General features: G+C 49.3%; 2 protein-coding genes across 2 annotated transcripts in view; both read left to right on the top strand.

Annotated features, from left to right (window-relative positions):
- RPL11 (ribosomal protein L11) overlaps nucleotides 1-23,685 on the top strand; it is a 33,944-nt gene extending 10,259 nt beyond the window's left edge. The window contains exons 4-6 of the mRNA XM_075336207.1: nucleotides 8,089-8,220; nucleotides 13,309-13,419; nucleotides 23,612-23,685. Coding sequence (XP_075192322.1) covers nucleotides 8,089-8,220; nucleotides 13,309-13,419; nucleotides 23,612-23,641 — 273 coding nt within the window. The 3' untranslated portion in view covers nucleotides 23,642-23,685. The remainder of the gene's footprint in view (nucleotides 1-8,088; nucleotides 8,221-13,308; nucleotides 13,420-23,611) is intronic.
- A 2,253-nt stretch (nucleotides 23,686-25,938) lies between these two features.
- ELOA (elongin A) overlaps nucleotides 25,939-27,949 on the top strand; it is a 113,370-nt gene continuing 111,359 nt past the window's right edge. Inside the window, exon 1 of the mRNA XM_075336206.1 lies at nucleotides 25,939-26,112. Within this exon, the coding sequence (XP_075192321.1) occupies nucleotides 26,038-26,112 (75 nt within the window). The 5' untranslated portion in view covers nucleotides 25,939-26,037. The remainder of the gene's footprint in view (nucleotides 26,113-27,949) is intronic.

Raw genomic sequence — 27,949 nt, 5'->3', positions numbered from 1 at the left:
AGACTGGCCGAGGAGGTCGTGGTACCCAGATCTGTGGCATCTCACGGTCGGCCAACCGTGGACACTACCAGACCGAACAGACTTGCTATCTCGAGGGCCGTTTTTCCATCTGAATTTTGCGGCCCTCAACCTGACTGTGTGGCCATTGAGTCCTGGACCCTAGCGTCTTCAGGGTTATCTCAAGACGTCATTGCCACTGAGACAGGCTAGGAAACAAACGTCCGCCAAGATCTTTCACAGGACGTGAAAAATTTTTTTTCTCTCATGGTGCTCTGTTCAGGGTTTTTCTCCCTGGCCATTTGCATTACCTACTTTTCTGTCCTTCCTTCAATCTGGACTGGAAAAGGGTTTGTCGCTCGGCTCCCTTAAGGGACAAGTCTCAGCGCCCTCTGTGTTTTTTTTCCAGAAGCGCCTAGCCAGACTTCCACAGGTACGCACGTTCCTGTAGGGGGTTTGTCACATCGTTCCACCTTACAAGCGGCCGTTAGAACCCTGGGATCTAAACCGTTCTGATGGTTCTTCAGAAACCACCATTCGAGCCAATGAGAGATATTTCCCTCTCACGACTTTCGCAGAAAGTGGTTTTTTCTTGTAGCAGTCACTTCTCTTCGGAGAGTGTCTGAGCTAGCAGCATTGTCGTGCAAAGCCCCTTTCCTGGTGTTCACCAGGACAAGGTGGTTCTACGTCCGGTTCCGGATTTTCTCCCTAAGGTGGTATCCCCCTTTCATCTCAATCAGGATATCTCCTTACCCTCTTTTTGTCCTCATCCAGTTCACCAATGTGAAAAGGATTTGCACTTGTTAGATCTGGTGAGAGCACTCAGACTCTACATTTCTCGTACGGCGCCCCTGCGCCGCTCGGATGCACTCTTTGTCCTTGTCGCTGGCCAGCGTAAAGGGTCACAGGCTTCCAAATCAACCCTGGCTCGGTGGATCAAGGAGCCAATTATCGAAGCTTACCGTTCGGCTGGGCTTCCGGTTCCCTCAGGGCTGAAGACCCACTCTACCAGAGCCGTGGGCGCGTCCTGGGCTTTGAGGCACCAGGCTACGGCTCAGCAGGTGTCAGGTGGCTACCTGGTCGAGCCTGCACACTTTCACGAAACACTATCAGGTGCATACCTATGCTTCGGCGGATGCCAGCCTAGGTAGACGAGTCCTTCAGGCGGCGGTTGCCCACCTGTAGGAAAGGGCCGTTTTACGGCTCTTACGAGGTATTAATTTACCCACCCAGGGACTGCTTTTGGACGTCCCAATTGTCTGGGTCTCCCAATAGAGTGACAAAGGGAATTTTGTTTACTTACCGTAAATTCCTTTTCTTCTAGCTCTAATTGGGAGACCCAGCACCCGCCCTGTTTTTTTGTGTACACATGTTGTTCATGTTGAATGGTTTCAGTTCTCCGATATTCCTTCGGATTGAAGTTACTTTAAACCAGTCTATAATTCTTTTTCCTCCTTCTTGCTTTTGCACCAAAACTGAGGAGCCCGTGGGAGCACGGGGGGTGTATAGGCAGAAGGGGAGGGGCTTAACACTTGAGTGTAATACTTTGTGCGGCCTCCGGAGGCAGAAGCTATACACCCCAATTGTCTGGGTCTCCCAATTAGAGCTAGAAGAAAAGGAATTTACGGTAAGTAAACAAAATTCCCTTCATCTGGGAAATGTGTACACTGCAGAATATGTAGGTATTGCTGGAAGAGTATTGTAAAGAAGCCATCCCATGGACTGTGCTCACCCCTGCTGTTTATATACTCACTTTTCTTCAGCGCTCTATTGGGAGACCCAGACGATTGGGGTATAGCTACTGCCCTCTGGAGGCCACACAAAGCACTACATTAAAAGTGCAAGGCCCCTCCCTCTCTGGCTATACCCCCCCGTGGTATCACGGGTACTCCAGTTTTTAGCTTTGTGTGCGAAGGAGGTCAGACATTCCATGCATAGCTCCACAGATTTTAGTCAGCAGTAGCTGCTGACTAGTTCGGATGGAAGAAAAGAGGACACATATAGTGTCCCCAGCATGCTCCCTTCTCACCCCTGGATGGTGTTGTAAGGTTGAGGTACCTATTGCTGGTACAGGGCTGGAGCCCCACATGCTGTTTTCCTTCCACATCCCCTTGGGGGCTCTGTGGAAGTGGGATCCTGCCGGCCTCAAAGCTCTGACGCCGGGCTCCATCCACAGACCCATTAGAACCTGATGGATACGGAGCAGGAGTACCATCAGGGACCGGGCCCTGCATCATACAGGTACTCTGTGTCCCCGGCAGGCACAGACACACTCCGGGCTGGCTGGGTGTTGTAGTGCGCCGGGGACCGTACACTGAGCTGGTGTTCCTACAGTTATCTGGGGGACTTTGTGTTCTGGGAACGCAGCGCCGACCCTCACTGGACCGGGCGTCGCTGCTGTGACTTGTGGTGCGCCGGGGATACGCCGACCGCGCTTTTACGGCGGCGGCGTTTATAACTCTAGTCCCCGGCTTTTGGGCCTAGGACGCCGGCAGCTCCGATCGTTCCCGCCCCCACCCTGTCAATCAGGGTAGGGGAGAGACGCTGTTTCACGGCAGCGAGGAGGGCTGGAGCCTGATTTACATGCTCCAGCCCTCTCACTAGGCACAGAGGGAAGCAGGCTTCCCGCTCTTGGTCAGGAACGCCCAGGGCCCGCCCCCCTTCTTCTCTCAGGACGCCGGCAGCCATTACATGCATGTCTGGCTGGAGGAAGGACGCAAGGCTCTGGGAGACCTAGACTGAGGGGCTTTGGAAGACCACACACCCGCTCTTAAGCGGGCGGTAAGCGGCTTTTCAGCTGGCCCCTCTAGTGCCTCAGTGTATGTTTGTGTATTGTGTCACTGGACATAGATATTTATTGATTTATTGCACTGTGAGGTCGCTTCCTGGCTGAATACCCCAGATCGCTCTGAGGAGGCAGCAACATGTCATCCACAAGACGCAAAGCTGCCAAGGCTAGGGCTGTGTGCACTGCGTGTGCTGCATGTGGGGCTGCTCTACCAGCAGGCTCCAAGGACCCCCATTGTGTGCAATGCTCAGATCCGGTGCTGCTTCGCCAGCCGGAGTCAGGAGAGATAGTGACCCAGGCTGAGACGCCTGTAAGTCCTGCCCCGGTGTCGGGGACAGACTTTGCAGTTTTTGCGGTTAATATGTCTGTGACTATGGCAAAAATCCTGGAAACTTTGCAATCCATGCCTGGGGCTCAGTCTATGGACACGGCGAGGTCTATGTCCTCTAATCCTCCGCAGTTGGATTTAATCCAGACTGCAAGGGGGTCCCCGGCTTCTCAGGATGAGTATAATGACTCAGATGATTGCCCCAGCCACCCCAAGCGGGCTCGCTGGGAAAGACCCTCAACGTCATCACACTGCTCAGGGTCTCAGCGCAATCAGTCTCCCTGTGATGTGTCTGAAGAGAGTGATCAGGAGTCTAATCCTGGAACCCCTCTCAATCTGGATACCCCGGATGGGGACGCCATGGTAAACGATCTTATCTCAGCCATCAATAGGCTGTTAGATATTTCTCCCCCAGCCCCTTCAGCAGAAGAGGCAGCGGCAGAGCAGGAGAAATTTCGTTTCCTCTATCCCAAGCGTAAATTAAGTGCTCTGTTGGATCACTCTGACTTCAGAGAATCAATCCAGAAACACGACGCTCATCCAGAAAAGCGTTTCTCTAAACGTTCTAAGGATACACGTTATCCTTTCCCCCCTGATGTGGTCAAGCGCTGGACCCAGTGTCCAAAGGTGGACCCCCCGATTTCCAAGCTTGCAGCTAGATCCATAGTTGCAGTGGAGGATGGCGCTTCACTTAAGGATGCCAATGACAGACAGATGGACCTTTGGTTAAAATCTGTCTATGAAGCTATCGGCGCGTCGTTTGCTCCAGCATTCGCAGCCGTATGGGCACTCCAAGCTATTTCAGCTGGTTTAGCAAAAGTGGATGCTATCTTACATCCAGCGGTGCCGCAAGTGGCGTCCCTTACCTCGCAGATGTCCGCGTTTGCGTCTTACGCTATCAATGCGGTCCTAGAATCTACCAGCCGCACCTCAATGGCGTCTGCCAATTCGGTAGTTTTGCGCAGAGCATTGTGGTTAAAGGACTGGAAAGCAGATGCTGGTTCCAAAAAATGTTTAACCAGCTTGCCTTTATCTAGAGATAGACTGTTTGGCGAGCCATTGGCTGACATCATTAAACAGTCCAAGGGTAAAGACTCCTCTTTACCCCAGCCCAGATCAAGCAAACCTCAGCAGAGAAAGTGGCAGCAGAAGTTTCAGTCCTTTCGAGGTTCGGGCAAAACACAATTCTCCTCGTCCAAAGGGACTGAGAGGACGCAAAGAAACTCAGATTCCTGGCGGGCTCATTCACGCCCCAAGAAAGCAAATGGAGGAACCGCTTCCAAAGCGGCTACCTCATGACTTCCAGTCCCCTCCCTCCGCATCTCCGGTCGGGGGCAGGCTCTCCCGCTTTTACGACACTTGGATGTCACAGGTCAAAGACCGGTGGGTGACAGACATTTTGTCGCGCGGGTACAGAATCGAGTTCAGTTCTCGTCCTCCAGCTCGGTTCTTCAGAACCTCCCCACATCCAGACCGTGTAGATGTACTGCGGCAGGCGGTGGACTCCCTAAGAGCGGAAGGAGTAGTGGTTCCTGTACCGTCTCAGGAACAAGGGAGAGGGTTTTACTCCAATCTCTTTGTGGTGCCAAAAAAGGACGGCTCGTTCCGTCCTGTTCTGGACCTAAAACTGCTCAACAAACATGTGCACGCCAGACGGTTCCGGATGGAAACCCTCCGTTCTGTCATTGCCTCAATGTCCCAAGGAGACTTCCTTGCCTCAATAGACATCAAAGATGCTTATCTCCACGTGCCAATTGCTACAGAACATCAACGTTTTCTACGTTTTGTGATAGGAGACGACCATCTTCAGTTCGCAGCTCTGCCATTCGGTCTGGCGACAGCCCCCCGGGTCTTCACCAAGGTCATGGCGGCGGTGGTAGCAGTCTTGCACTCTCAGGGACACTCGGTGATCCCTTACCTAGACGATCTACTTGTCAAGGCACCCTCTCAAGAGGCATGCCAACTCAGTCTACAGGCTACGCTGGAGACTCTCCAGACTTTTGGATGGATCATCAACTTTCCAAAGTCAAATCTGTCACCGACACAGTCACTAACGTATCTTGGCATGGAGTTCCATACTCGAGCAGCGAGAGTGAAGCTTCCGCTAAACAAGCAGCGGTCCCTACAGACAGGGGTGCAATCTCTCCTTCAGGGCCAGTCGCACCCCTTACGGCGCCTCATGCACTTCCTAGGGAAGATGGTGGCAGCCATGGAAGCAGTTCCCTTTGCGCAGTTTCATCTGCGTCCACTTCAATGGGACATTCTCCGCCAATGGGACGGGAAGACGACTTCCCTAGACAGGAAAGTCTCTCTTTCCCAGACGGCCAAGGACTCTCTACAATGGTGGCTCCTTCCCACCTCATTGTCTCAGGGAAGATCCTTCCTGCCCCCATCCTGGGCAGTGGTCACGACAGATGCGAGTCTGTCGGGGTGGGGAGCAGTGTTTCTACACCACAGGGCTCAGGGGACGTGGACTCCGCAGGAGTCCACCCTTCAGATCAATGTTCTGGAAATCAGGGCAGTGTATCTTGCCCTACTAGCCTTTCAACAGTGGCTGGAAGGAAAGCAGATCCGAATCCAGTCGGACAACTCCACAGCGGTGGCATACATCAACCACCAAGGAGGGACGCGCAGCCGGCAAGCCTTTCAGGAAGTCCGGCGCATTCTGAATTGGGTGGAGGACACAGCATCCACCATCTCCGCGGTTCACATCCCAGGCGTAGAAAACTGGGAAGCAGACTTCCTCAGTCGCCAGGGTATGGACGCAGGGGAATGGTCCCTTCACCCGGACGTGTTTCAGGAAATCTGTCGCCGCTGGGGGGTGCCGGACGTCGACCTAATGGCGTCTCGGCACAACAACAAGGTCCCGGCATTCATGGCGCGGTCGCGCGATCAAAGAGCTCTGGCGGCAGACGCCTTGGTGCAAGATTGGTCGCAGTTCCGCCTCCCATATGTATTTCCGCCTCTGGCACTCTTGCCCAGAGTACTACGCAAGATCAGATCCGATTGCAGCCGCATCATACTCGTCGCCCCAGACTGGCCGAGGAGATCGTGGTATCCGGATCTGTGGCATCTCACGGTCGGCCGACCGTGGTCACTTCCAGACCGTCCAGACCTGCTGTCTCAAGGGCCGTTTTTCCATCAGAATTCTGCGGCCCTGAACCTGACTGTGTGGCCATTGAGTCCTGGATCCTATCGTCAACAGGCTTATCACAGGGAGTGGTAGCCACAATGAGACAAGCTAGGAAGTCAACTTCTGCTAAGATCTACCACAGAACGTGGAAGATTTTCTTAACCTGGTGCTCTGCTCAGGGAGTGTCTCCCTGGCCATTTGCATTGCCCACTTTTCTGTCTTTCCTGCAATCAGGGTTGGAAAAGGGCTTGTCGCTCAGCTCCCTTAAAGGGCAAGTCTCGGCACTATCCGTGTTTTTTCAGAAGCGTCTAGCACGTCTTCCTAAGGTGCGCACGTTCCTGCAGGGGGTCTGTCATATTGTGCCCCCGTACAAGCGGCCGTTGGATCCATGGGATCTGAACAGAGTACTAGTGGCTCTCCAGAAACCGCCTTTCGAGCCTCTCAAAGAAGTTTCTTTTTCTCGCCTGTCACAGAAAGTGGCGTTTCTTGTTGCGATCACATCGCTTCGGCGAGTGTCTGAGCTGGCAGCTCTGTCATCCAAGGCTCCCTTCTTGGTGTTCCACCAGGACAAGGTAGTGCTGCGCCCCATTCCGGAGTTTCTCCCTAAGGTCGTATCCTCGTTTCATCTTAATCAGGATATATCCTTGCCTTCCTTTTATCCTCATCCGGTTCACCGGTATGAAAAGGACTTGCGTTTGCTAGATCTGGTGAGAGCACTCAGGATCTACATTTCCCGCACGGCGCCCATGCGCCGTTCCGATGCACTTTTTGTCCTTGTCGCCGGTCCGCGCAAGGTGTTGCAGGCTTCTAAAGCCACCTTGGCTCGTTGGATCAAAGAACCAATTATAGAGGCCTACCGTTCTGCTGGGCTTCCGGTTCCTTCAGGGCTAAAAGCCCACTCAACCAGAGCCGTGGGTGCGTCCTGGGCATTACGGCACCAGGCTTCGGCTCAACAGGTGTGTCAGGCAGCTACCTGGTCGAGTCTGCACACTTTCACCAAGCATTATCAGGTGCATACCTATGCTTCGGCGGATGCCAGCTTAGGTAGAAGAGTCCTGCAGGCGGCAGTGACATCCCCGTAGGGGGGGGCTGTTTTGCAGCTCTAACATGAGGTATTTCTTTACCCACCCAGGGACAGCTTTTGGACGTCCCAATCGTCTGGGTCTCCCAATAGAGCGCTGAAGAAGGGAATTTTGTTACTTACCGTAAATTCCTTTTCTTCTAGCTCTTATTGGGAGACCCAGCACCCGCCCTGTTGTCCTTCGGGATTGTTTTTGCTGTTTGCGGGTACACATGTTGTTCATGTTGAACGGTTTTTCAGTTCTCCGATGTTACTCGGAGTTAATTTGTTTAAACCAGTTGTTGGCTTCCTCCTTCTTGCTTTGGCACTAAAACTGGAGTACCCATGATACCACGGGGGGTATAGCCAGAGGGGGAGGGGCCTTGCACTTTTAATGTAGTGCTTTGTGTGGCCTCCAGAGGGCAGTAGCTATACCCCAATCGTCTGGGTCTCCCAATAAGAGCTAGAAGAAAAGGAATTTACGGTAAGTAACAAAATTCCCTTCTTTGCGGTCATATAGTGCTGATCAGTTCTCTTCTGTGGCATCACCACCCTTCAGAATATGCCTGAGCTTGGAAGACTAACAATGTAAGCCTTTGCTCCATAGACTTTCATTGTAGTCTGAAGAGTTTTGGCATCACTCGGGGTCAGAATGGTGCTGGATACCAGAGAAGACTGCAATAGGGGATTATACAAACACACGCACAGATTAAGTGAAGAAAATTAATTGGAGCATTTTTATCTGCTTGTCTTATGGCTAATACCATTTCTCACTGTTCTAGGTCCGAGAATATGAATTGAGAAAGAACAACTTCTCTGACACAGGAAACTTTGGTTTTGGTATCCAGGAACACATTGATCTGGGAATTAAATACGACCCAAGCATTGGAATTTATGGGCTGGATTTCTATGTGGTATGTTTTTATTTTTAATTTTTTAATTTTTTTTTTTTGTGGTAATCATGCAGCCAGGCTGTGTGCTGCCAGTGGCTGTGGCATTTTTGATCTGACTGTTCCCTTTTAGCCCCTTCACGGCCAATGACATATTGATACATCTTTGGTTGTCATGGTAATCCCCACCGACTGCTGCAGTGAGCTGGCAGTGATCCCTGCAGAAGTCTGATTTGATCAGCAGACATGTGGGACTAACAGGCACACATGCACCTGCTTGCCACTTAAATCGCGCTGTCAAAATGTGACAGCACAATTTAAATGGCCGCAGCAGAGTTTGCTCCATTCCCCGCCATCGGTAGCCCATGACATGATCATGGGGAGCTGATGGTAGCGAGGGATCATGTGATTTCTCCCATTGCTATCATGTAGTTCCTATAAGAGCTGGCAGAGCAGCAGATCTTAAAAGAACAGTGCACTTTTGCCGATCAGAGCAATGCTGCGCTGAAACAAAATTCAGCAGTGATCAGACTACTGATCGTTATAGTCCCCTAGGGGACTAGTAAAATAAAAGTAATATTAAAAAACCTCGGTTCAAATAATCCCCCTCCATTTGCCCAATTGATAAATACAGTAAAATATAAACATTTGGTATTGCCGCATTCAAAACACACCTGACTTATCAAAATATAAATTCACTTAATCTGATCAGTACACTGCATTGCTCCCAAAAAATTCCTAACAAAATTGTTTTTGGTCGTCGCAACGTGAAACTGGTGATCAAAATAACACACCTGCGCAAAAAGATATCAAACCTCTGAAGAAGCAAAAAATAAGCGGTCACTAAGCCCCATATCTTGAAAAACAAGAACGTGGAAAATGGCACCAAAATCGCAAGGTTTTTTGGACAAATTTCTGACTTTCACCACTTGGATAAAAGTGAACCTATACATGTTTGGTATCTACAAACTCATACCGACCTGAGGCATCACATCGATATCGGTTTTACCATATAGTGAAAACTGTATGAAATACCCCAAAACAATTGTTGGTTTTTTTTTGTTTTTTTTTCTACACCTGAATTTTTTTCCAGTACTCTATGGTCAAACTCATGGTTTCAATCAAAAGTACAACTCGACCTGCAAAAAAATAAGCCCCTATATGGCAAGATTGATGGCAAAATAAGTTGCAGCTCTTAAAACAAGAGCAAAAAACAAAATTGAAAATTAACCCCTCCACCCCTGGGCAAAGTTGCTTGAAATGACTCCAATCTATACTTGTGCTGTTTAAGTTGCATCATGGATATTTAGTGTGACTTTAAGATATCCCATTTTATTGTCTAAACACTAACTTATGTAATCTGTGTCCAGATCCAAAGCCTTTCTGTAGCATACTGTTCAGGAGGCAAAATCAATGAGCTTGTGTGTAGTATTGCTCACAAAGTCTGAACCAGTAGAGTATTTTGGGCACAGACTTTCCATTAGCTCATACTCTGCTGTGCAAGAGTTCACAACCCAAACAGAATGGTTAGATAATCCTCTAAACGGAGGGTTCCACTTCTGCACTTCCATTTCTTCAACAGCCATATTTGTCCATGAAGGCTCAGTTCTGTCCCCTGCCACCTAAGGGTATCCTCCAGGTACTGTGGTACACTCCAAATGTGGATAACATAAACTCTTTGCAGATGTCTTTGTGGGATGTAAACTCAGGACCACAGTGCTAATAAGGATGATCAGGACTACAATTTGGAGTTTGATTGGAGTAGCAGGCTGCATGTTTCTTAAAACTGTAACAAATTGTTCTTGTCCTGATGGCTTTGTAGATGGTATCAGCCTGGAGTCTAGGCTGCAGTGCCATAAAATATCAAACCTGGTTCAGCTCCAGCACACGAGCTGTAATGCGTAAGGTCTCTGCAGAATGTTACACGAACCACAAACACTTAACGACTAAAGCAAAGTGAGCAGGTACTTGCACTCCTCAGGTCTTGGTGCTTTGGCTGTAGTGGTGTGCGGTTGCCATTGCAGCTAAGGCAACAGACCCAAACGGTGCCAGTGAGCCAGAGTGAGTACTTCTCAGTTAAGTATGTTTGGGACATCTACTTTCCTTAATGATGGCCGATACGCCTTGTAACAGGTTATTAAAGGGGTTGTCTGGTCTAAATTAAGTCTAGTCACTGAATCCTCCCAATGCATGTATTGTGCTGCGAGGATTTGTCAGCAGTGTGTGAGTATGCAACATGTATACTGCTGGCCAGAACTGAAGTGGATATGGCCTCACTCAATACACTTGCAGTGTGCATGCTGAAAGGATTCAGAAGTTTGCAGTCAGTGACTCTAAACTTTTTCATTCTAGACCACAAAACCCCTTTAGGCCCTGTGCGCACTTACCGGGTGTTTGCTGCATGTTTCGCTGCAGAAAATGTTCATAACATCTCTGCAGTGAATCACCAGCAAAACCTATCGGGGAAAAAAAGCCTGTGCGCACTAGGTGGAATTTGACAGCTGCACGTCGCTGCGGGATTTCACTCCATTGACTGCCATGTAATCGTGAAATCCAGCAGGGAATAACGCAGGCAGCAAATTCTGTTCGGTTCACTGCGTTTTCCTGCGTTATTCCCTGCGGTATTTCGCGGTTTACCTGCGGTAATGTACATCGCTGCCTGCGGTTTTGCAGGTAAGTGATGTCATTACAGGAAGAGGAAGCCGTGCAGAGTAAACACAGACATCACAGACATAGAACACATAGACACAGACACATGGAACACACATAGAAATCAAACGGAAATATAGAAAACAAAACACGTGGGCTCCGCTGTATATTTACCGTCCAGCCAAGGTAAGCACACGGCGACGACCCGATATTCTCAGGCTGGGGAGGGAGAGGGGCAGGGTTAATGTCCCCCGCCTCCCTCCCACCTCCCGCAGCCGAGAATATCAGCCACAGCTGCCCCGGGACTGTCGCATGCATTATGCGGCAGTACCGACGTGTCCCCGACTCTTCCTGCCGCCGCGTAGCAGTGGCAGTCAGGGTAATACAAGTGGTTAATGGTGGTGGATCGCCGCCATTAACTCCAGGCTTGATCATGGCAGTGTCTGAGACAGCTGACATGATCAACCCGTAAGTAAAGTGAATAAAACACACAGAAATCCTTTATTTTAAATAAAACACAAAGCCTCGTTCACCCTTTTATTAACCCCCCCAACACACAGCTCCGGCGTAATCCACAGCTCCGGCGTCCTGCGATGCTTACATCCAGCCGCGACTGATACAGACACTGCTGAATGCAGCCTCGCAGCGAGACAACAGAGGTAACCACAGGGCATTTCCCACGGCCGGTAATGTGAACTCACTGCCGACCGTGTGAAATGCAGCAATCTGTCCTCTATCTGTATCTATCCTTCTATCTATCCCTCTATTCTGTCTTTATCTATCTACTATCTAAGAAGGAAATTTTTTTTTTTCAATGTGCTTTATTGCATTGAATGCAATAAAGCACATGTACCAACCCGCACGCCGCAAAACCGCAGCAATACCGTGAATACCGCGGGCAAACCGCATGCGGTTTTCGGGTGCGGTTTGCCACGGTATTTTACGCGGGTGCGATAATCTTTCAGTGCCTGCGGAATTTTCTTGAGAATTCCATTTTCCAGTGCGCACAGGGCCTTAAGTGGTCTTTAAAGATACTGCTCCTGATCAAGAAAACTGTTTTCTCCAGTAAGCCAAAAATGAATCCGGTACCTGACACCCTGCTGCATCGGCCATAATCTTTGGCACCTAGATGTTAACAGCTGCAACTGGTGCGAATGTCGTTAATAGTGGAAGAGGACTACCTATTTATTGCTAAGGCCATGCAATGTCCTCGAAGTACAGCAGCCTGTTAAGTAATGGCAGTGTAAAACTGACAGGTCTCATGCACAACTGTGCAAAGTAATAAAATAAAACTTTCTAAAGTGTAAAATGTTCAGACACTAAATACAGTGTAATGGTCATATGTAAAGTTGAGTACCTAACTATCTGTACTTGCTATACTCATGTATTTATTCCAAATAGCGTGTGCAGTGTAATGAGTAACTAATTCTGCACTATTCGCTGCTCTCAAAGTACGGCATTCGAGTTACTTGTTAGGCTAAGTTCACACTTCTGTTTTGCCTCAGTCAATCAGTTGTGTGACTGATGCAACAGATGCATTGCAGATAGTAGCACAACTGATGTGACTGCTGAAATTTTTTTTTTTTTTTTTTTTTTTTATATTCCACTGTTGTATCGGCGGCCGGCTTTTGTGAATGAGCTGATCGTTCACAATAGCTGGCCGTCAGGCGATGAGCTGATCATTCACAATAGCCGGCCATCGGGCGATGAGCTGATCGTTCACAATAGCCGGCCATCGGGCGATGAGCTGATCGTTCTAGCTACTGGAACTGAATTTACGATCTATCATGGGTTTTTTTTTTTTTACTGTGCGCATGCTCACACTAAACCAATCCGCCGCACACAAACGTTACATTCAGCCTTGCTCCCCCCTGACGGTCAATCAGTAAATGACTGATCTGTTACGCGGCGGATGCAACGTGGGACCATCAGTCACAATCCATCGCTAATAGTCTATTGGGAAACTGATTCCTGCAAAATATTTTGTAGTATACCGTAATTCCTCAAGGCGACAGATTGTGACTGATGCAAAACAGAAGTGTGATCCTTACTTGAGTTGTTTTCCCACTGACTTGCATTGCACATGTTCTTCGGAACGATTGTTGGGCGTATAGTGAGTACGAATAGTTAGGTACGCGCTCAACTCTAGTCATATGTAAACTTGTGACAATGTTCTACTTGAGGTTGATGGCTTTCTCATACCCAGTAGTGAGTGGAATAACCCTGCATGGCTTATGGCAGGGTAGTGACTATACGTCAAACCTAATCTGGGATCCAATCTTAGAAAGTGTCAAATGCCTAATGGATTGTGCTCACAAATATGTGCATAAATGTTTGGTTGTCAAAAATTCATGCTTTAAAGTGTGAAATCCATACAGTACTGACAATTATTATATTTCTGTTCATCTATTTTGGACCACTGAAGCTGAGTCCTTTTTTATCAGTAGTTTAATATCTCTACAGGTTCTTGGGCGCCCTGGATTCAGCATTGCTGACAAAAAGCGTAAGGCTGCAACCATTGGTGCTAAGCACCGAATTGGCAAAGAGGAGGCCATGCGCTGGTTCCAACAGAAGGTGAGCACATGGACCGCAAACATTCACACTTAAAATGCACTTAGGTCTCTCTAGATCCTGTAAGCTGATTCAGGTTGTTCCCATGTGGTGCTGCTTTATGTCCCCAGAAAACCTGTTTTGACAGTTGGTATAAATTAGATGTCACTTTTTTTTAGATTTTTTTTTTTTTTTTTGGCGCCTGAAAAATGCTATTTTCTTCAGCGCTCTATTGGGAGACCCAGACGATTGGGGTATAGCTACTGCCCTCCGGAGGCCACACAAAGCACTACACTAAAAAGTGCAAGGCCCCTCCCCTTCTGGCTATACCCCCCCGTGGTATCACGGGTTCTCCAGTTTTCAAGCTTTGTGCGAAGGAGGTCAGACATCCACGCATAGCTCCACAGATTTTAGTCAGCAGTAGCTGCTGACTATTTCGGATGGAAGAAAAGAGGGCCCATATAGGGCCCCCAGCATGCTCCCTTCTCACCCGTGGATGGTGTTGTAAGGTTGAGGTACCTATTGCTGGTACAGGGGCTGGAGCCCCACATGCTGTTTTCCTTCCACATCCCCTTGTAGGGCTCTGTGGAAGTGGGATCCTGCCGGCCTCTAAGCTCTGACGCCGGGCTCCATCCACAGACCCAGTTGAACCTGATGGATACGGAGCAGGAGTACAATCAGGGACATGGCCCTGCATCATACAGGTACTCTGTGTCCCCGGCAGGCACAGACACACTCCGGGCTGGCTGGGTGTTGTAGTGCGCCGGGGACCGTAACGTTGGAGTTAGTGTTCCTACAGTTTACTGGGGGACTTGGTGTTGTGGGAACGCAGCGCCGACCCCCACTGGACCGGGCGGCGCTGCTGTGACTTGTGGTGCGCCGGGGACACGCCGACCGCGCTTTTACGGCGGCGGCGTTTATAAATCCAGTCCCCGGCTTTTTGCGGCCTAGCTCCGCTTCGTTCCCGCCCCCACCCTGTCAATCAGGGTAGGGGAGAGACGCTGTTTCGCAGCAGCGACGAGGGCTGGAGCCTGATTTACATGCTCCAGCCCTCTCACTAGGCACAGAGGGAAGCAGGCTTCCCGCTCTTAGTCAGGAACGCCCAGGGCCCACCCCCCCTCCTCTCCCAGGACGCCGGCAGCCATTACATGCAGTCTGGCTGGAGGAAGGACGCAAGGCTCTGGGAGACCTGGACTAGGGGGCTTTTGGAGAACACACACCCGCTCTTAAGCGGGCGGTAAGCGGCTTTTCAGCTGGCCCCTCTAGTGCCTCAGTGTGTATTGGTGTACTGTGTCACCAGATATATATATTTATTTATTTCTTGCACTGTGAGGTCGCTTCCTGGCTAGACCCCAGATCGCTCTGAGGAGGCAGCAACATGTCATCCACAAAACGCAAGGCTGCCAAGGCTAGGGCTGTGTACACTGCGTGTGCTGCATGTGGGGCTGCTCTACCAGCAGGTTCCAAAGACCCCCCATTGTGTGCAATGCTCAGATCCGGTGCTGCTTCGCCAGCCGGAGTCCGGAGGGGTAGTGACCCAGGCTGAGACGCTTGTAAGTCCTGCCCCGGTGTCAGGGACAGACTTTGCAGTTTTTGCTGATGGAATGTCTGTGACTATGGCAAAGATCCTTGAAACTTTGCAATCCATGTCTGGGGCTCAGTCTATGGACACGGCGAGGTCTCTGTCCTCTAATCCCCCTCAGTTGGAATTAGTCCAGACTGCAAGGGGGTCCCCGGCTTCCCAGGCTGAGTATTATGACTCAGATGATAGCCCCAGCCACCCTAAGCGAGCTCGCTGGGAAAGACCCTCAACGTCATCACACTGCTCAGGGTCTCAGCGCAATCAGTCGCCCTGTGATGCGTCTGAAGAGAGTGATCAGGAGTCTTATCCTGGAACCCCTCTCAATCTGGATACCCCGGATGGGGACGCCATGGTAAACGATCTTATCTCAGCCATCAATAGGCTGTTGGATATTTCTCCCCCAGCTCCTTCTGCAGAGGAGGCAGCTGCAGAGCAGGAGAAGTTTCGTTTCCTCTATCCCAAGCGTAAATTGAGTGCCTTCTTGGATCACTCTGACTTCAGAGAATCAATCCAGAAACACGACGCTCATCCTGAAAGGCGTTTCTCTAAACGTTCTAAGGATACACGTTTTCCTTTCCCCCCTGATGTGGTCAAGCGCTGGACCCAGTGTCCAAAAGTAGACCCCCCGATTTCCAAACTTGCAGCTAGATCCATAGTTGCAGTGGAGGATGGCGCTTCACTTAAGGATGCCAATGACAGACAGATGGACCTTTGGTTAAAATCTGTCTATGAAGCTATCGGCGCGTCGTTTGCTCCAGCATTCGCAGCCGTATGGGCACTCCAAGCTATTTCAGCTGGTTTAGCAAAAGTGGATGCTATCATACATCCAGCGGCGCCGCAAGTGGCGTCCCTTACCTCGCAGATGTCTGCGTTTGCGTCTTACGCTATCAATGCGGTCCTAGAATCTACCAGCCGCACCTCAATGGCGTCCGCCAATTCGGTAGTTTTGCGCAGAGCCTTGTGGTTAAAGGACTGGAAAGCAGATGCTGGTTCCAAAAAATGTTTAACCAGCTTGCCTTTATCTAGAGATAGACTGTTTGGCGAGCCATTGGCTGACATCATTAAACAGTCCAAGGGTAAAGACTCTTCCTTACCTCAGCCCAGATCAAGCAAACCTCAGCAGAAAAAATGGCAGCAGAGGTTTCAGTCCTTTCGAGGTTCGGGCAAGACACAATTCTCCTCGTCCAAAGGGACTCAGAGGACGCAAAGTCTCAGATTCCTGGCGGGCTCACGCACGCCCCAAGAAAGCAAATGGAGGAACCGCTTCCAAAGCGGCTACCTCATGACTTCCAGCCCCCCCCCTCCGCATCTCCGGTTGGGGGCAGGCTCTCCCGCTTTTCCGACATTTGGACGTCACAGGTCAAAGACCGGTGGGTGACAAACATTTTGTCTCGCGGGTACAGAATCGAGTTCAGTTCTCGTCCTCCAGCTCGGTTCTTCAGAACCTCCCCACATCCAGACCGAGCAGATGCCCTGCTGCAGGCGGTGGACTCCCTAAGAGCGGAAGGAGTAGTGGTTCCTGTACCGCCTCAGGAACAAGGGCGAGGGTTTTACTCCAATCTCTTTGTGGTTCCAAAAAAGGACGGCTCGTTCCGTCCTGTTTTGGATCTAAAGCTGCTCAACAAACATGTGCACGCCAGACGGTTCCGGATGGAAACCCTCCGCTCTGTCGTTGCCTCAATGTCTCAAGGAGACTTCCTTGCCTCAATAGACATCAAAGATGCTTATCTCCACGTGCCAATTGCTACAGAACATAAACGTTTTCTACGTTTTGTGATAGGAAACGACCATCTTCAGTTCGTAGCTCTGCCATTCGGTCTGGCGACAGCCCCCCGGGTCTTCACCAAGGTCATGGCGGCGGTGGTAGCAGTCTTGCACTCTCAGGGACACTCGGTGATCCCTTACCTAGACGATCTACTTGTCAAGGCACCCTCTCAAGAGGCATGCCAACTCAGTCTACATGCTACGCTGGAGACTACAGACGTTCGGATGGATCATCAACTTTCCAAAGTCGAATCTGTCACCGTCAGTCGCTAACGTATCTTGGCATGGAGTTTCATACTCGAGCAGCGAGAGTGAAGCTTCCGCTGAACAAGCAGCGGTCCCTACAGACAGGGGTGCAATCCCTCCTTCAAGGCCAGTCGCACCCCTTACGGCGCCTCATGCACTTCCTCGGGAAGATGGTGGCAGCCATGGAAGCAGTTCCCTTTGCGCAGTTTCATCTGCGCCCACTTCAATGGGACATTCTCCGCCAATGGGACGGGAAGTCAACGTCCCTGGACAGGAAAGTCTCTCTCTCCCAGACGGCCAAGGACTCTCTACAATGGTGGCTCCTTCCCACCTCATTGTCTCAGGGAAGATCCTTCCTGCCCCCATCCTGGGCAGTGGTCACGACAGATGCGAGTCTGTCAGGGTGGGGAGCAGTGTTTCTCCACCACAGGGCCCAGGGGACGTGGACTCCGCAGGAGTCCACCCTTCAGATCAATGTTCTGGAAATCAGGGCAGTGTATCTTGCCCTACTGGCCTTCCAACAGTGGCTGGAAGGAAAGCAGATCCGAATCCAGTCGGACAACTCCACAGCGGTGGCATACATCAATCACCAAGGAGGGACGCGCAGTCGGCAAGCATTCCAAGAAGTCCGGCGCATTCTAATGTGGGTGGAGGACACAGCCTCCACCATATCCGCGGTTCACATCCCAGGCGTAGAAAATTGGGAAGCAGACTTCCTCAGTCGCCAGGGCATGGACGCAGGGGAGTGGTCCCTTCACCCGGACGTGTTTCAGGAAATCTGTCGCCGATGGGGAGTGCCGGACGTCAACCTAATGGCGTCCCGGCACAACAACAAGGTCCCGGCATTCATGGCGAGGTCGCGCGATCAAAGAGCTCTGGCGGCAGACGCATTAGTTCAAGATTGGTCGCAGTTTCGGCTCCCATACGTCTTCCCACCTCTGGCACTCTTGCCCAGAGTGTTACGCAAGATCAGATCCGATTGCAGCCGCGTCATACTCGTCGCCCCAGACTGGCCGAGGAGATCGTGGTATCCGGATCTGTGGCATCTCACGGTCGGTCGACCGTGGTCACTGCCAGACCGACCAGACTTGCTGTCCCAAGGGCCGTTTTTCCATCAGAATTCTGCGGCCCTGAACCTGACTGTGTGGCCATTGAGTCCTGGATCCTAGCGTCCGCAGGTTTATCTCAAGGAGTCGTAGCCACAATGAGACAAGCTAGGAAGTCAACGTCTGCTAAGATCTACCACAGAACGTGGAAGATTTTCTTATCCTGGTGCTCTGCACAGAGAGTATCCCCTTGGCCATTTGCATTGCCTACCTTTCTTTCCTTCCTGCAATCGGGGTTGGAAAAGGGCTTGTCGCTCAGCTCCCTTAAAGGGCAAGTCTCGGCACTATCCGTGTTTTTTCAGAAGCGTCTAGCACGTCTTCCTAAGGTGCGCACGTTCCTGCAGGGGGTCTGTCATATTGTGCCCCCGTACAGGCGGCCGTTAGATCCATGGGATCTGAACAGGGTACTAGTTGCTCTCCAGAAGCCGCCTTTCGAGCCTCTGAAGGAAGTTTCCTTTTCTCACCTGTCACAGAAAGTGGCGTTTCTTGTTGCGATCACATCGCTTCGGCGAGTGTCGGAGCTGGCAGCTCTGTCATCCAAGGCTCCCTTCCTGGTGTTCCACCAGGACAAGGTAGTGCTGCGCCCCATTCCGGAGTTTCTCCCTAAGGTCGTATCCTCGTTTCATCTTAATCAGGATATATCCTTGCCTTCCTTTTGTCCTCATCCGGTTCACCGGTATGAAAAGGACTTACGTTTGCTAGATCTGGTGAGAGCACTCAGAATCTACATTTCCCGCACGGCGCCCATGCGCCGTTCCGATGCACTTTTTGTCCTTGTCGCTGGTCCGCGCAAGGGGTTGCAGGCTTCTAAAGCCACCCTGGCTCGATGGATCAAAGAACCAATTCTAGAGGCTTACCGTTCTGCGGGGCTTCCGGTTCCTTCAGGGCTAAAAGCCCACTCAACCAGAGCCGTGGGTGCGTCCTGGGCATTACGGCACCAGGCTTCGGCTCAACAAGTGTGCCAGGCAGCTACCTGGTCGAGTCTGCACACTTTCACCAAGCATTATCAGGTGCATACCTATGCTTCGGCGGATGCCAGCTTAGGTAGAAGAGTCCTGCAGGCGGCAGTGACACCCCCGTAGGGGAGGGCTGTTTTGCAGCTCTAACATGAGGTATCTCTTTACCCACCCAGGGACAGCTTTTGGACGTCCCAATCGTCTGGGTCTCCCAATAGAGCGCTGAAGAAGGGAATTTTGTTACTTACCGTAAATTCCTTTTCTTCTAGCTCTTATTGGGAGACCCAGCACCCGCCCTGTTGTCCTTCGGGATTTTTTTGTTGTTTGCGGGTACACATGTTGTTCATGTTGAACGGTTTTTCAGTTCTCCGACGTTATTCGGAGTTAATTTGTTTAAACCAGTTATTGGCTTCCTCCTTCTTGCTTTGGCACTAAAACTGGAGAACCCGTGATACCACGGGGGGGGGTATAGCCAGAAGGGGAGGGGCCTTGCACTTTTTAGTGTAGTGCTTTGTGTGGCCTCCGGAGGGCAGTAGCTATACCCCAATCGTCTGGGTCTCCCAATAAGAGCTAGAAGAAAAGGAATTTACGGTAAGTAACAAAATTCCCTTCTTTACATGCAGTGTTCCTGTACACTACACAGTAAAGTAGGATCTACACCACTGAGCAAATTAATATTGCATATTTCAATATAGAAAATAAGCAACAAACTGTATTTTTGAACATGGCCAAATAAGGCTAGTTTCACACATCCGGTTTGCCGGATTCGGCGCACGCCAGTACAATGTATACAGTACAATGGCAGTTCGACAAGCGCCGGTCACATGCTGTCATGTGACCAGAAGTTGCGGCGCTGCCATTGTACTGTATAGACTGTACTGGCGTGCGCCGAATCCAGCAAACTGGCGAAAAGCCGGATGTGTGAAACCAACCTAAAAACTAATGGGAACTTATCAGATTCAAACATTCAACTGCAGGCATGGATTTAATCTACAGGTAAATTGTATTTAAATCCTGTTTAAAAGGAACCTGTCACCTAGAATATGCGTTCTGACCTATCAGCAGACGCATGTGTGCCCTAATTACACCTCCCTACCCATCCCTGTTATAAAATTGTATGATATGAAAGTAATAACGTTTTATTACCTTCATATTTCCTCTGTAAAATAGCAAGGAATATGGTCACAGGGGCGGCACCTTGCCCTGCATACTTTCCGTGGTATGACACCCCTGTGGGCGTGATACCATGGAGTCACATGAGCAACGTCAGTCGCTCACTCTATTCTGCGTGCATTGTGGCAGGCTTTGTTTCCAGGTGTTCACGTGCTGGCTTCAGACGCGCAGTGCGCATCTGAAACTGAGAAGGAGAACCCGGAAGAGAAGCCTGCTGCAATAGTAAGTGTAAACGCGCGCAGGATAGAATGAGCGACGGGGACGTCAGTCATGTGACTCCATGGTATCACTCTCACAGGGATATGATACCATGGAAAGTATGCAGGGCAAGGTGCTGTCCCTGTGACCATATTCCCTGCTATTTACATAGGAAATATAAAGGTAATAAAACCTTTTTATTACTTTCATATTATACAATATTAACACAGGGATGGGTAGGGAGGTGTAATTGGGGTACACGTGCATCTGCTGATAGGTCAGAACGCATATTTTAGGTGACAGGTTCCCTTTAAGCTGGCTTGCTGGAGCAACACAGGAAAAAAATGAAGTTCTCTCTGCAGCTGCTTGCTTTCAGTCATTGGGATGATGCAGGGAGTACTCCGTAATTACTCCCTGGCGCACTGCTCTGCAGAATGTATGAGTGGCTTAATTCTGGGGAATAATTACTGCATGGGCACTGATTGGATGTGAGCAGGGTAAATAAATGACATTGCTGGACATTACCAGTTTCATGAGACCACAGGAATGGTTGGGTAGCTATTCCTATAAAAGCCTGTATCATCCTATAGCTCCCACACAGGTTAGATCTTTGTAATCCTCTAACATTCCCACCGCTCATTCATGAATACATATAGCAGACTTGTGGTGGAAAATGATAAAGAAAATCACACTAGATGAGGGATATCTGCAAATTGATGAAATTGCTTATGCATTTGCAAGGTTTGTCGCATGTAATGACTCTGCCTTCTTTGGGCCCACACAAGCATTAACCCTAGAACGCTTACCTGGGGCCTCGCAGGCCTGCTAGGTTACTTTCTTCTATGGTAGATTTCTATGGTTGTGCGTTCTAGGGTTAAACACCACTTGTATAGGTTACAGAACCCAAAGTAGCCTAGTATAATATGCTCCATTGAATAGAAAATGGTGAGTTTTGTATTAGGCAAGGTTACATGGAGGTTTGTAAAGCCATTGTATCTCAGTTGTTCTGCTTCTTCCTAGTTGTCCTGTTGTCTGTAAGGTTAATGATGCAGCTAATCTGTAGTCCTGACCTACATGGATTTATAGCTGTTCTAAGCACAGCACTGCTTTTACAACCTAGCCCCACTATATTGTCGTCATAGGCTTTACAATCAATAGTAATCTTAGATGTGTATATTGAAAAAACTACTGCATTAAGAATGTAACCATTCTACTTCTGATTGTTCCAATGTGATATGCAATAGCCACAGTAACTGCATCTGATCTAACAGCAGAAAATAGACCAATTACTTGTAGGTAAACTGTGCAATTTCTAATTCCCTGTAGGATAACACTACTTGTATGTAGCTACTGACTTTTTTTTTTTTGCTAAAAATACATGGTATTGTTAGTGAAGAGATCAAATAACACAGTAAGGGCCTCCTTCAAGGGGTATTCAATGTTTTGTCATAAAACACCTTGAAATGTTGAGAATTTTTGCAACCTTTAGCATTTTTACACAATTGCTGCTGCCTCTGCAAAACTGGGCAGAGCTTGGACATGACACAACTTGGCCGGCCTGGCAAATTCATCAACTTACACCACTTTGCTGTAAATTACACCACAATTGTGCTCCAGACCTTAAAAGGAACCTGTCAGGTCCAATATGCACCCAGATCTTTAGAAAGTGTTTCCGGGGTCATCCGCACTGAGCCGAAACCCAGCGTATGGCAGCAGAGAGGTGAGAGATCATACTGTGATGCTGCACATTCATTAGCATGTTAGCACACCCACAGGGGTATACTATCATGCTAATGGGGGCGACTAGCCAGGGGAAGAATGCCCTCGCTCATTAGCATATGATAAAAGATCTTTAGAAAGTATTTCTAAAGATCCTTTATCCATGCTACCAGATGCAGAGATTAGCAATATGCACCCAGAACTGCTCATGGTTCTGGGTGCATATTGGACCTGACTGGTTCCCTTTAACTGGAGAAAAACTTCAGGCAGAGGTGTTTGCACTTGAAAGATGCAGCTAATTCATGAACGCTGGTGTACGAAATGGCATTTTAATCACAGTCTAATGGGCCAAGTCATCAAACTTTATTCCAGTATTCTGGCTTAAAACTTAAACATTTCCAAAATGTTGTTGCACTGTGAGGCTGTTCTGAGATTTCTGACAAATTGGGCAGATGACAATTGCTGCTGTTCCTAAAGCTACAAATTTTAGACTGGAATCACACTTGTGCGTGTAAAATCGGTCCACTTCTCATGCGAAAGTCGGACGATTTTAGTTCACTTTTCATCAGTGTGCAATCAGTTTTTACCCTCAGCAGCTGCTATTCATGTACTGTTATGTACAGGAGCATTTACAGTGTTCTCTGCTACATGCATGAAATGTATTGAGAAAAGCAGATGTCACTTGGATTGTGTGTGTGCTGTCTGACATCTGTTTTTTTCACACACCCATAGACTTTCATTGAAGACTCGTGTGAGAAATTCACAAACACAGCATGCTGCAATTTTTTTTTTCGCAGTCTGATTTGGACTGAAAAAAAATAGCAGATCGGAGCTGCCTCATTGATTAACATTGGTCTGAGTGCAATGCGAGATTTTCTTGTGATTAACTCGCATGAGTGCAATGCAAGTGTGAAGCTGGCCTTATTCTGATCCCCCCAACAAGAGTAGGATTTCAGGTGAGAGGCATGCCACTTTTCAGAGGCTCCTGATTCATTAAGAGGCATGCACCAACCTCTTAATAAAGAAACATCTGTCACCAGCATGCCTCTTCAGCATTTTTCATGCCAGTCTTGAACTTGATGACTTGGTGCCTGAGAGCTCATTGTATTCAACATGTATGCCAGGGCAAAAAAAAATGTACAAACCTTTTTTTTAAGGTCCATTTTCATCTGAAAACTTTGGTTCAATAACTAGTAGGGAGGTGCCATAACTTTAGGAGTAATCTCCTCAGATGTAGGTCTCATGAAAGCTATATACCAAATAGTAGGTGCATGGGCAGCATCCCCTTATACCTTCTGATGCTGTGGCATAATGGGTTTGAGCAAAGATTGGAGCATGTGTAGTCTGGTCTTGGGAAACTTTCAGTCTATCAACTCTATACAGTAGTTTATAGAAATGTGTTAATGGCATTACATGTTTGATTACTGGTGTAATGTCTGACTAGTAACATAATGCTATATTTTCTCTTTCAGTATGATGGCATCATCCTCCCTGGAAAATGAGCTCCTTCAGTTTATATAAAATCAATAAAATTTCTGCTGAAACACCCTTGTGTCTGGTCTTTTAATTTCTACTGTAACATTTTGTGGTCTGCAATGGTTAATGTCATGCCAAACCACCCTCATCTGTCCTATGAAAAATCTATGTAAAATAAATAGGATCGGCCTGAGTGGCTCACAGCACAAGCAGTGTGGTTAAATGCGCATATACTCCAGACTAAAGGATCTGGTTAATGGTCAGAGGAATGAGAATAACGTTCTCATGAACACTGGATTTGTCCATAGGGAAAAGTGGTGAATGCTGCTTGGCCACAAGGCTAGTTTTCTGTAAGATACAAGATAACTTCTCGACAAGTATGCCAGCAGGACGTAGCTGGTCACCTTCGTCTGTGCCACACAGTACATGTGGACACTTTGCACCAGTGTTCTCTGCCCTAGACATATAGTGTTACATACCATGAACATATTCCAGGTTGGCTCTGTAAAGAGTAGGCTTCCTTCAGCCATAGGACAGTTATCACATGGTACATGGTGTCTGATCTGTGGCCACTGCTAGAATGGATTAACTGACAGACGGTTGTTGGAAAAGACTGTAGAACTTCATTGAAATACCTGTATACATGAGTGGGCAGTCCTAAAATTGCTTAGGCTAGGTTCGCACACTGCGTCTTTTTGACGCTGCGTTTTTGGCCGCTAAAAACGCACCTGCGGCGAATAAATGCATCAAAAAACGCATGCGTTTTTGGCTGCATTTTGCTGCGTTTTTGATCTCTGCGTTTTGCTGCGGTTTTCCAATGCATTGCATGGGGGAAAACGCAGAAAAACACAGGAAAGAACTGACATGTCCATTTTTTTTTTTTAACTCAAACAGGTAAAAAAAACAGATGTGTGCAGACAGCAAAAATGAAAACTCATAGACTTTGCTGGGGAAGCAAAGTCCTGTCGTTTTGAGGCCAAAAATGCACAAACGCCGTGAAAAACGCACTGTGCGCACATAGCTTTAGGCTGCTTTCACACCAGTTTTTGTAGTCAGGCACAATGCGGCTCTTTGCAGAACAACTGCATTTTTTTTTTTTTTTGCCACCGGATGAGTGTTTCCTCATAGACTTGCATTAGCGCCAGATTGTGCCGCATGGCCTTGCATTGCGTCCGTTTTTTTGCCGGATGCGGCATACTTAGCCGATTTGGCGGCCGGATGGAACGCTGTTGCAGCGCTTTTGTCTGCGTCGAAAAACCGAATCTGGCGCGACTTTCAATGCAAGACTATGGATGCTGGCGTCATGCGGCAAAAAACTCATCCAAACGCAGGTTTTTGAACTGCGCATGCTCGGGATCAAATTGGATCCGTCAAAAGGATGGGCCGCATGGAAAAACCTATGCATCCGTTGCATAGGTTTGAGTCTTATTGTGCCTGATGCAAAAAACTGTGAAAGCAGCCTTAGGCTACATGCGCATGTTGCGTACTGGCTCTGCAGAAATTTCTGCAGCGATTTGAACAGTACACGTGCGCTTCAAATCGTGGCAGAAACAAAAGCAGATTTCATGCGCTCTGCATGTAGCCCCTCCCATAGACAGAGCAGGGACTGCATGCAGAGTGCACGAAAGTGACATGTCACTTCTTAGAACGTGTGCTTCGGGCAGCAGCCAAAGCGCTGCGCTCGAATACGCCACGTGCGCACGTCTCCTGCATAATCTTCATAGATTATGCAGGGGACGCAGGATGCATGCAGTTACTGTGGTGCAGATCGCAGCGTAACTGCATGCAATTACGCAACGTGCGCACATAGCCTTAGCAGTCTTCATATTTACATATGGCTGACAAGTGCTGATCTGCCTGATGGACTCTGCAAGCACCAGGGGTTTAAGTGAATACAATGATCACTGACACTGCTCAGCTTGTTTAGCTTCTTACTCTGTGGAACCTGCAGGTCAATGACTGTTCCCTTTAAATAGCCCCTGAAATTGGTGTCAGCGTCCCCCTAGATTGTATCTGCTCTAAGCATTGCTGTGGCTGCCTGCTGTGCGTGCCTCCACTAGAGCTGCTTCTCTCTGACCTGTATCTGGGGAGCTTTACCCTATTCTGGGCTCCTCACACCATAGTAACCCCCTTCCCTGCAGGGGCTCTGGGAGCCGGTAATTGCGGGGCTTTGCCTGTCACTAGGGCAGGCAGCCTGTGTACTGGGAGCAGACGCAGCTGAGGAGCTTAGCACAATGTTCCGAGTGTTAGCAGAGGCTTGATGACGTGTGCCAGGAGTTTGCCAGTACTAAACATGGCGGCGCGCTGCCTGCTCCACGTCACAATCCAGCATCCGCTTCCTCCAGCCCGGATTAGCCATGGCGAGCGTTCTGTAAAGAATGTAACTAAAGGAGTTCCGGTCTCGCACTTGCCAGTGCTAAAGATGGCAGACCCCGTGGTGGTGGAAGTTGTGGAGAAGCTGCAGTCGAGACTGTCGCCTAGTGCCGAACCCAGGAAGGTAAGATGGTGCCTGGCAGCCTGTGAGTCCGGGGCTGAGGCTGGTATGGGCCGTGCTGATGGCTCGCTCCCTGCGCCATGGTGTGGCACGTATACGACCACCGCCATATGCCTGCTCCAGGGGCTCCGCACAGGTTCCCTGACCAGCCCCTGTGCCCTGTCCTGGCTGCGGGGCATGCGGGCATTATTTGGGCCACTACCCGTGTGCTGCGTCTTGTGGTCACAGCGGGTACCTCCGCCAGCCACAAGCTGGTCCCAGGCAGTGATGCCCTAGGCTGGTGGCATAGCCTGGACCTGGCATGGCATCTATCCCATGATGAGCACTTGTAAGCTGCCATTTGCTTGGTGGGCGCCATACACGGACACAGAGGGTATAAGGGGTGTGTGACACCTGATCGGTGACTGCTGCCCCCTTCTCCAGAGATTGTTTACAGATGCAGTGGTGGGAAACTGCAGCCTTCCGTGTCCTGAGCCAGGAGGGCAGAGACGATTTCCTCTTAAATGCTTTACATTGGGGCTAAAAATCAGTTTTCCAATCGTGTTGATGTCACTGGCTGCCTTGTACTGCTTCTGTGTTTGGACGTATATTGCTGGCTGCAAAATGAGGTAACTGAGAAGCCATTAGAGAGCCCAGTTTGAGGAAAACTTTGTAACTGTCTTTTTTTGAGCTCTTTCCCATCTGTCTTATAACCACAGACCACATCAAAGTGCAGGGTGCGAGGACAAAGCCTGTGAAATCAAAAAGGGCCACAATATTTAACCCCCAAACACATGCAATTAGTAAAAAATAAATTGTCTCCTTGTATTGTAGCTGTATTGATACTAGTGATGAGTGAGCTCTACAATGCTTGTAACCGGCAGATGGACGCTCGGACGGGCTCAACTCATGTACTGAGTATAATGGAAGTCTGTGGGGGACTCCTAGCATTTTTCTAGAAATTCTCCCTTTCCCCATTGACTTCCATTATAGTCAGGTACTCGAGTCGCATCCATCAGAACCCTGAGTACTGAGCATGGTAATTGACAATGAAAATGTAACACCCATGACAAATGGCGATATGGGTATACTCCTATGCCAGGTCCAAACTGCTGTATTTCATGGTCAATATAAAGACCAGAATGCACGCACTGGGCGCCTGGGCTGGACTTGCAGCCTCCTAGGCACATGAGGCTATAAGCGTGGTCAATACGTTCATTGTGATCTGTAGAAGGGCCGTGAAAAACTGAGATCTAACCCTGGCCTAAAGCCGGCTGAGGGCACAGGGTGCTGGCCTAAAGCCGGCTGAGGGCACAGGGTGCTGGCCTAAAGCCGGCTGAGGGCACAGGGTGCTGGCCTAAAGCCGGCTGAGGGCACAGGGTGCTGGCCTAAAGCCGGCTGAGGGCACAGGGTGCTGGCCTAAAGCCGGCTGAGGGCACAGGGTGCTGGCCTAAAGCCGGCTGAGGGCACAGGGTGCTGGCCTAAAGCCGGCTGAGGGCACAGGGTGCTGGCCTAAAGCCGGCTGAGGGCACAGGGTGCTGGCCTAAAGCCGGCTGAGGGCACAGGGTGCTGGCTGGTTCATACCAAATATCCCAGACAAACTGTTATATGGGAGAAGTGAGTTGTACCCACGAAACTCTTTGCGGAGAGGTGCCAGCTGGGAATGTAGTGTTTTATGGCCATTTTTAATTTACCTTTGGATTCCTAGAGAGCAGCATTTAGGATATTTTAGACTGTATTCATGGTGAAGGGGTCCATGATATATTCGGCCTGTGTGTAATCATCATCCTGGAAGTGCTACTGATGGCAACATATATGGACACAGTACACACCTATAGGCATGAGGGCCAAGGCATGACTA

This window comes from Anomaloglossus baeobatrachus, chromosome 2 (assembly GCF_048569485.1).
Source record: "Anomaloglossus baeobatrachus isolate aAnoBae1 chromosome 2, aAnoBae1.hap1, whole genome shotgun sequence".
Taxonomy (NCBI): Eukaryota; Metazoa; Chordata; class Amphibia; order Anura; family Aromobatidae; genus Anomaloglossus; species Anomaloglossus baeobatrachus.
Note: the sequence above shows the minus strand (reverse complement) of the source record. Positions and strands in the feature narration are given on the sequence as shown.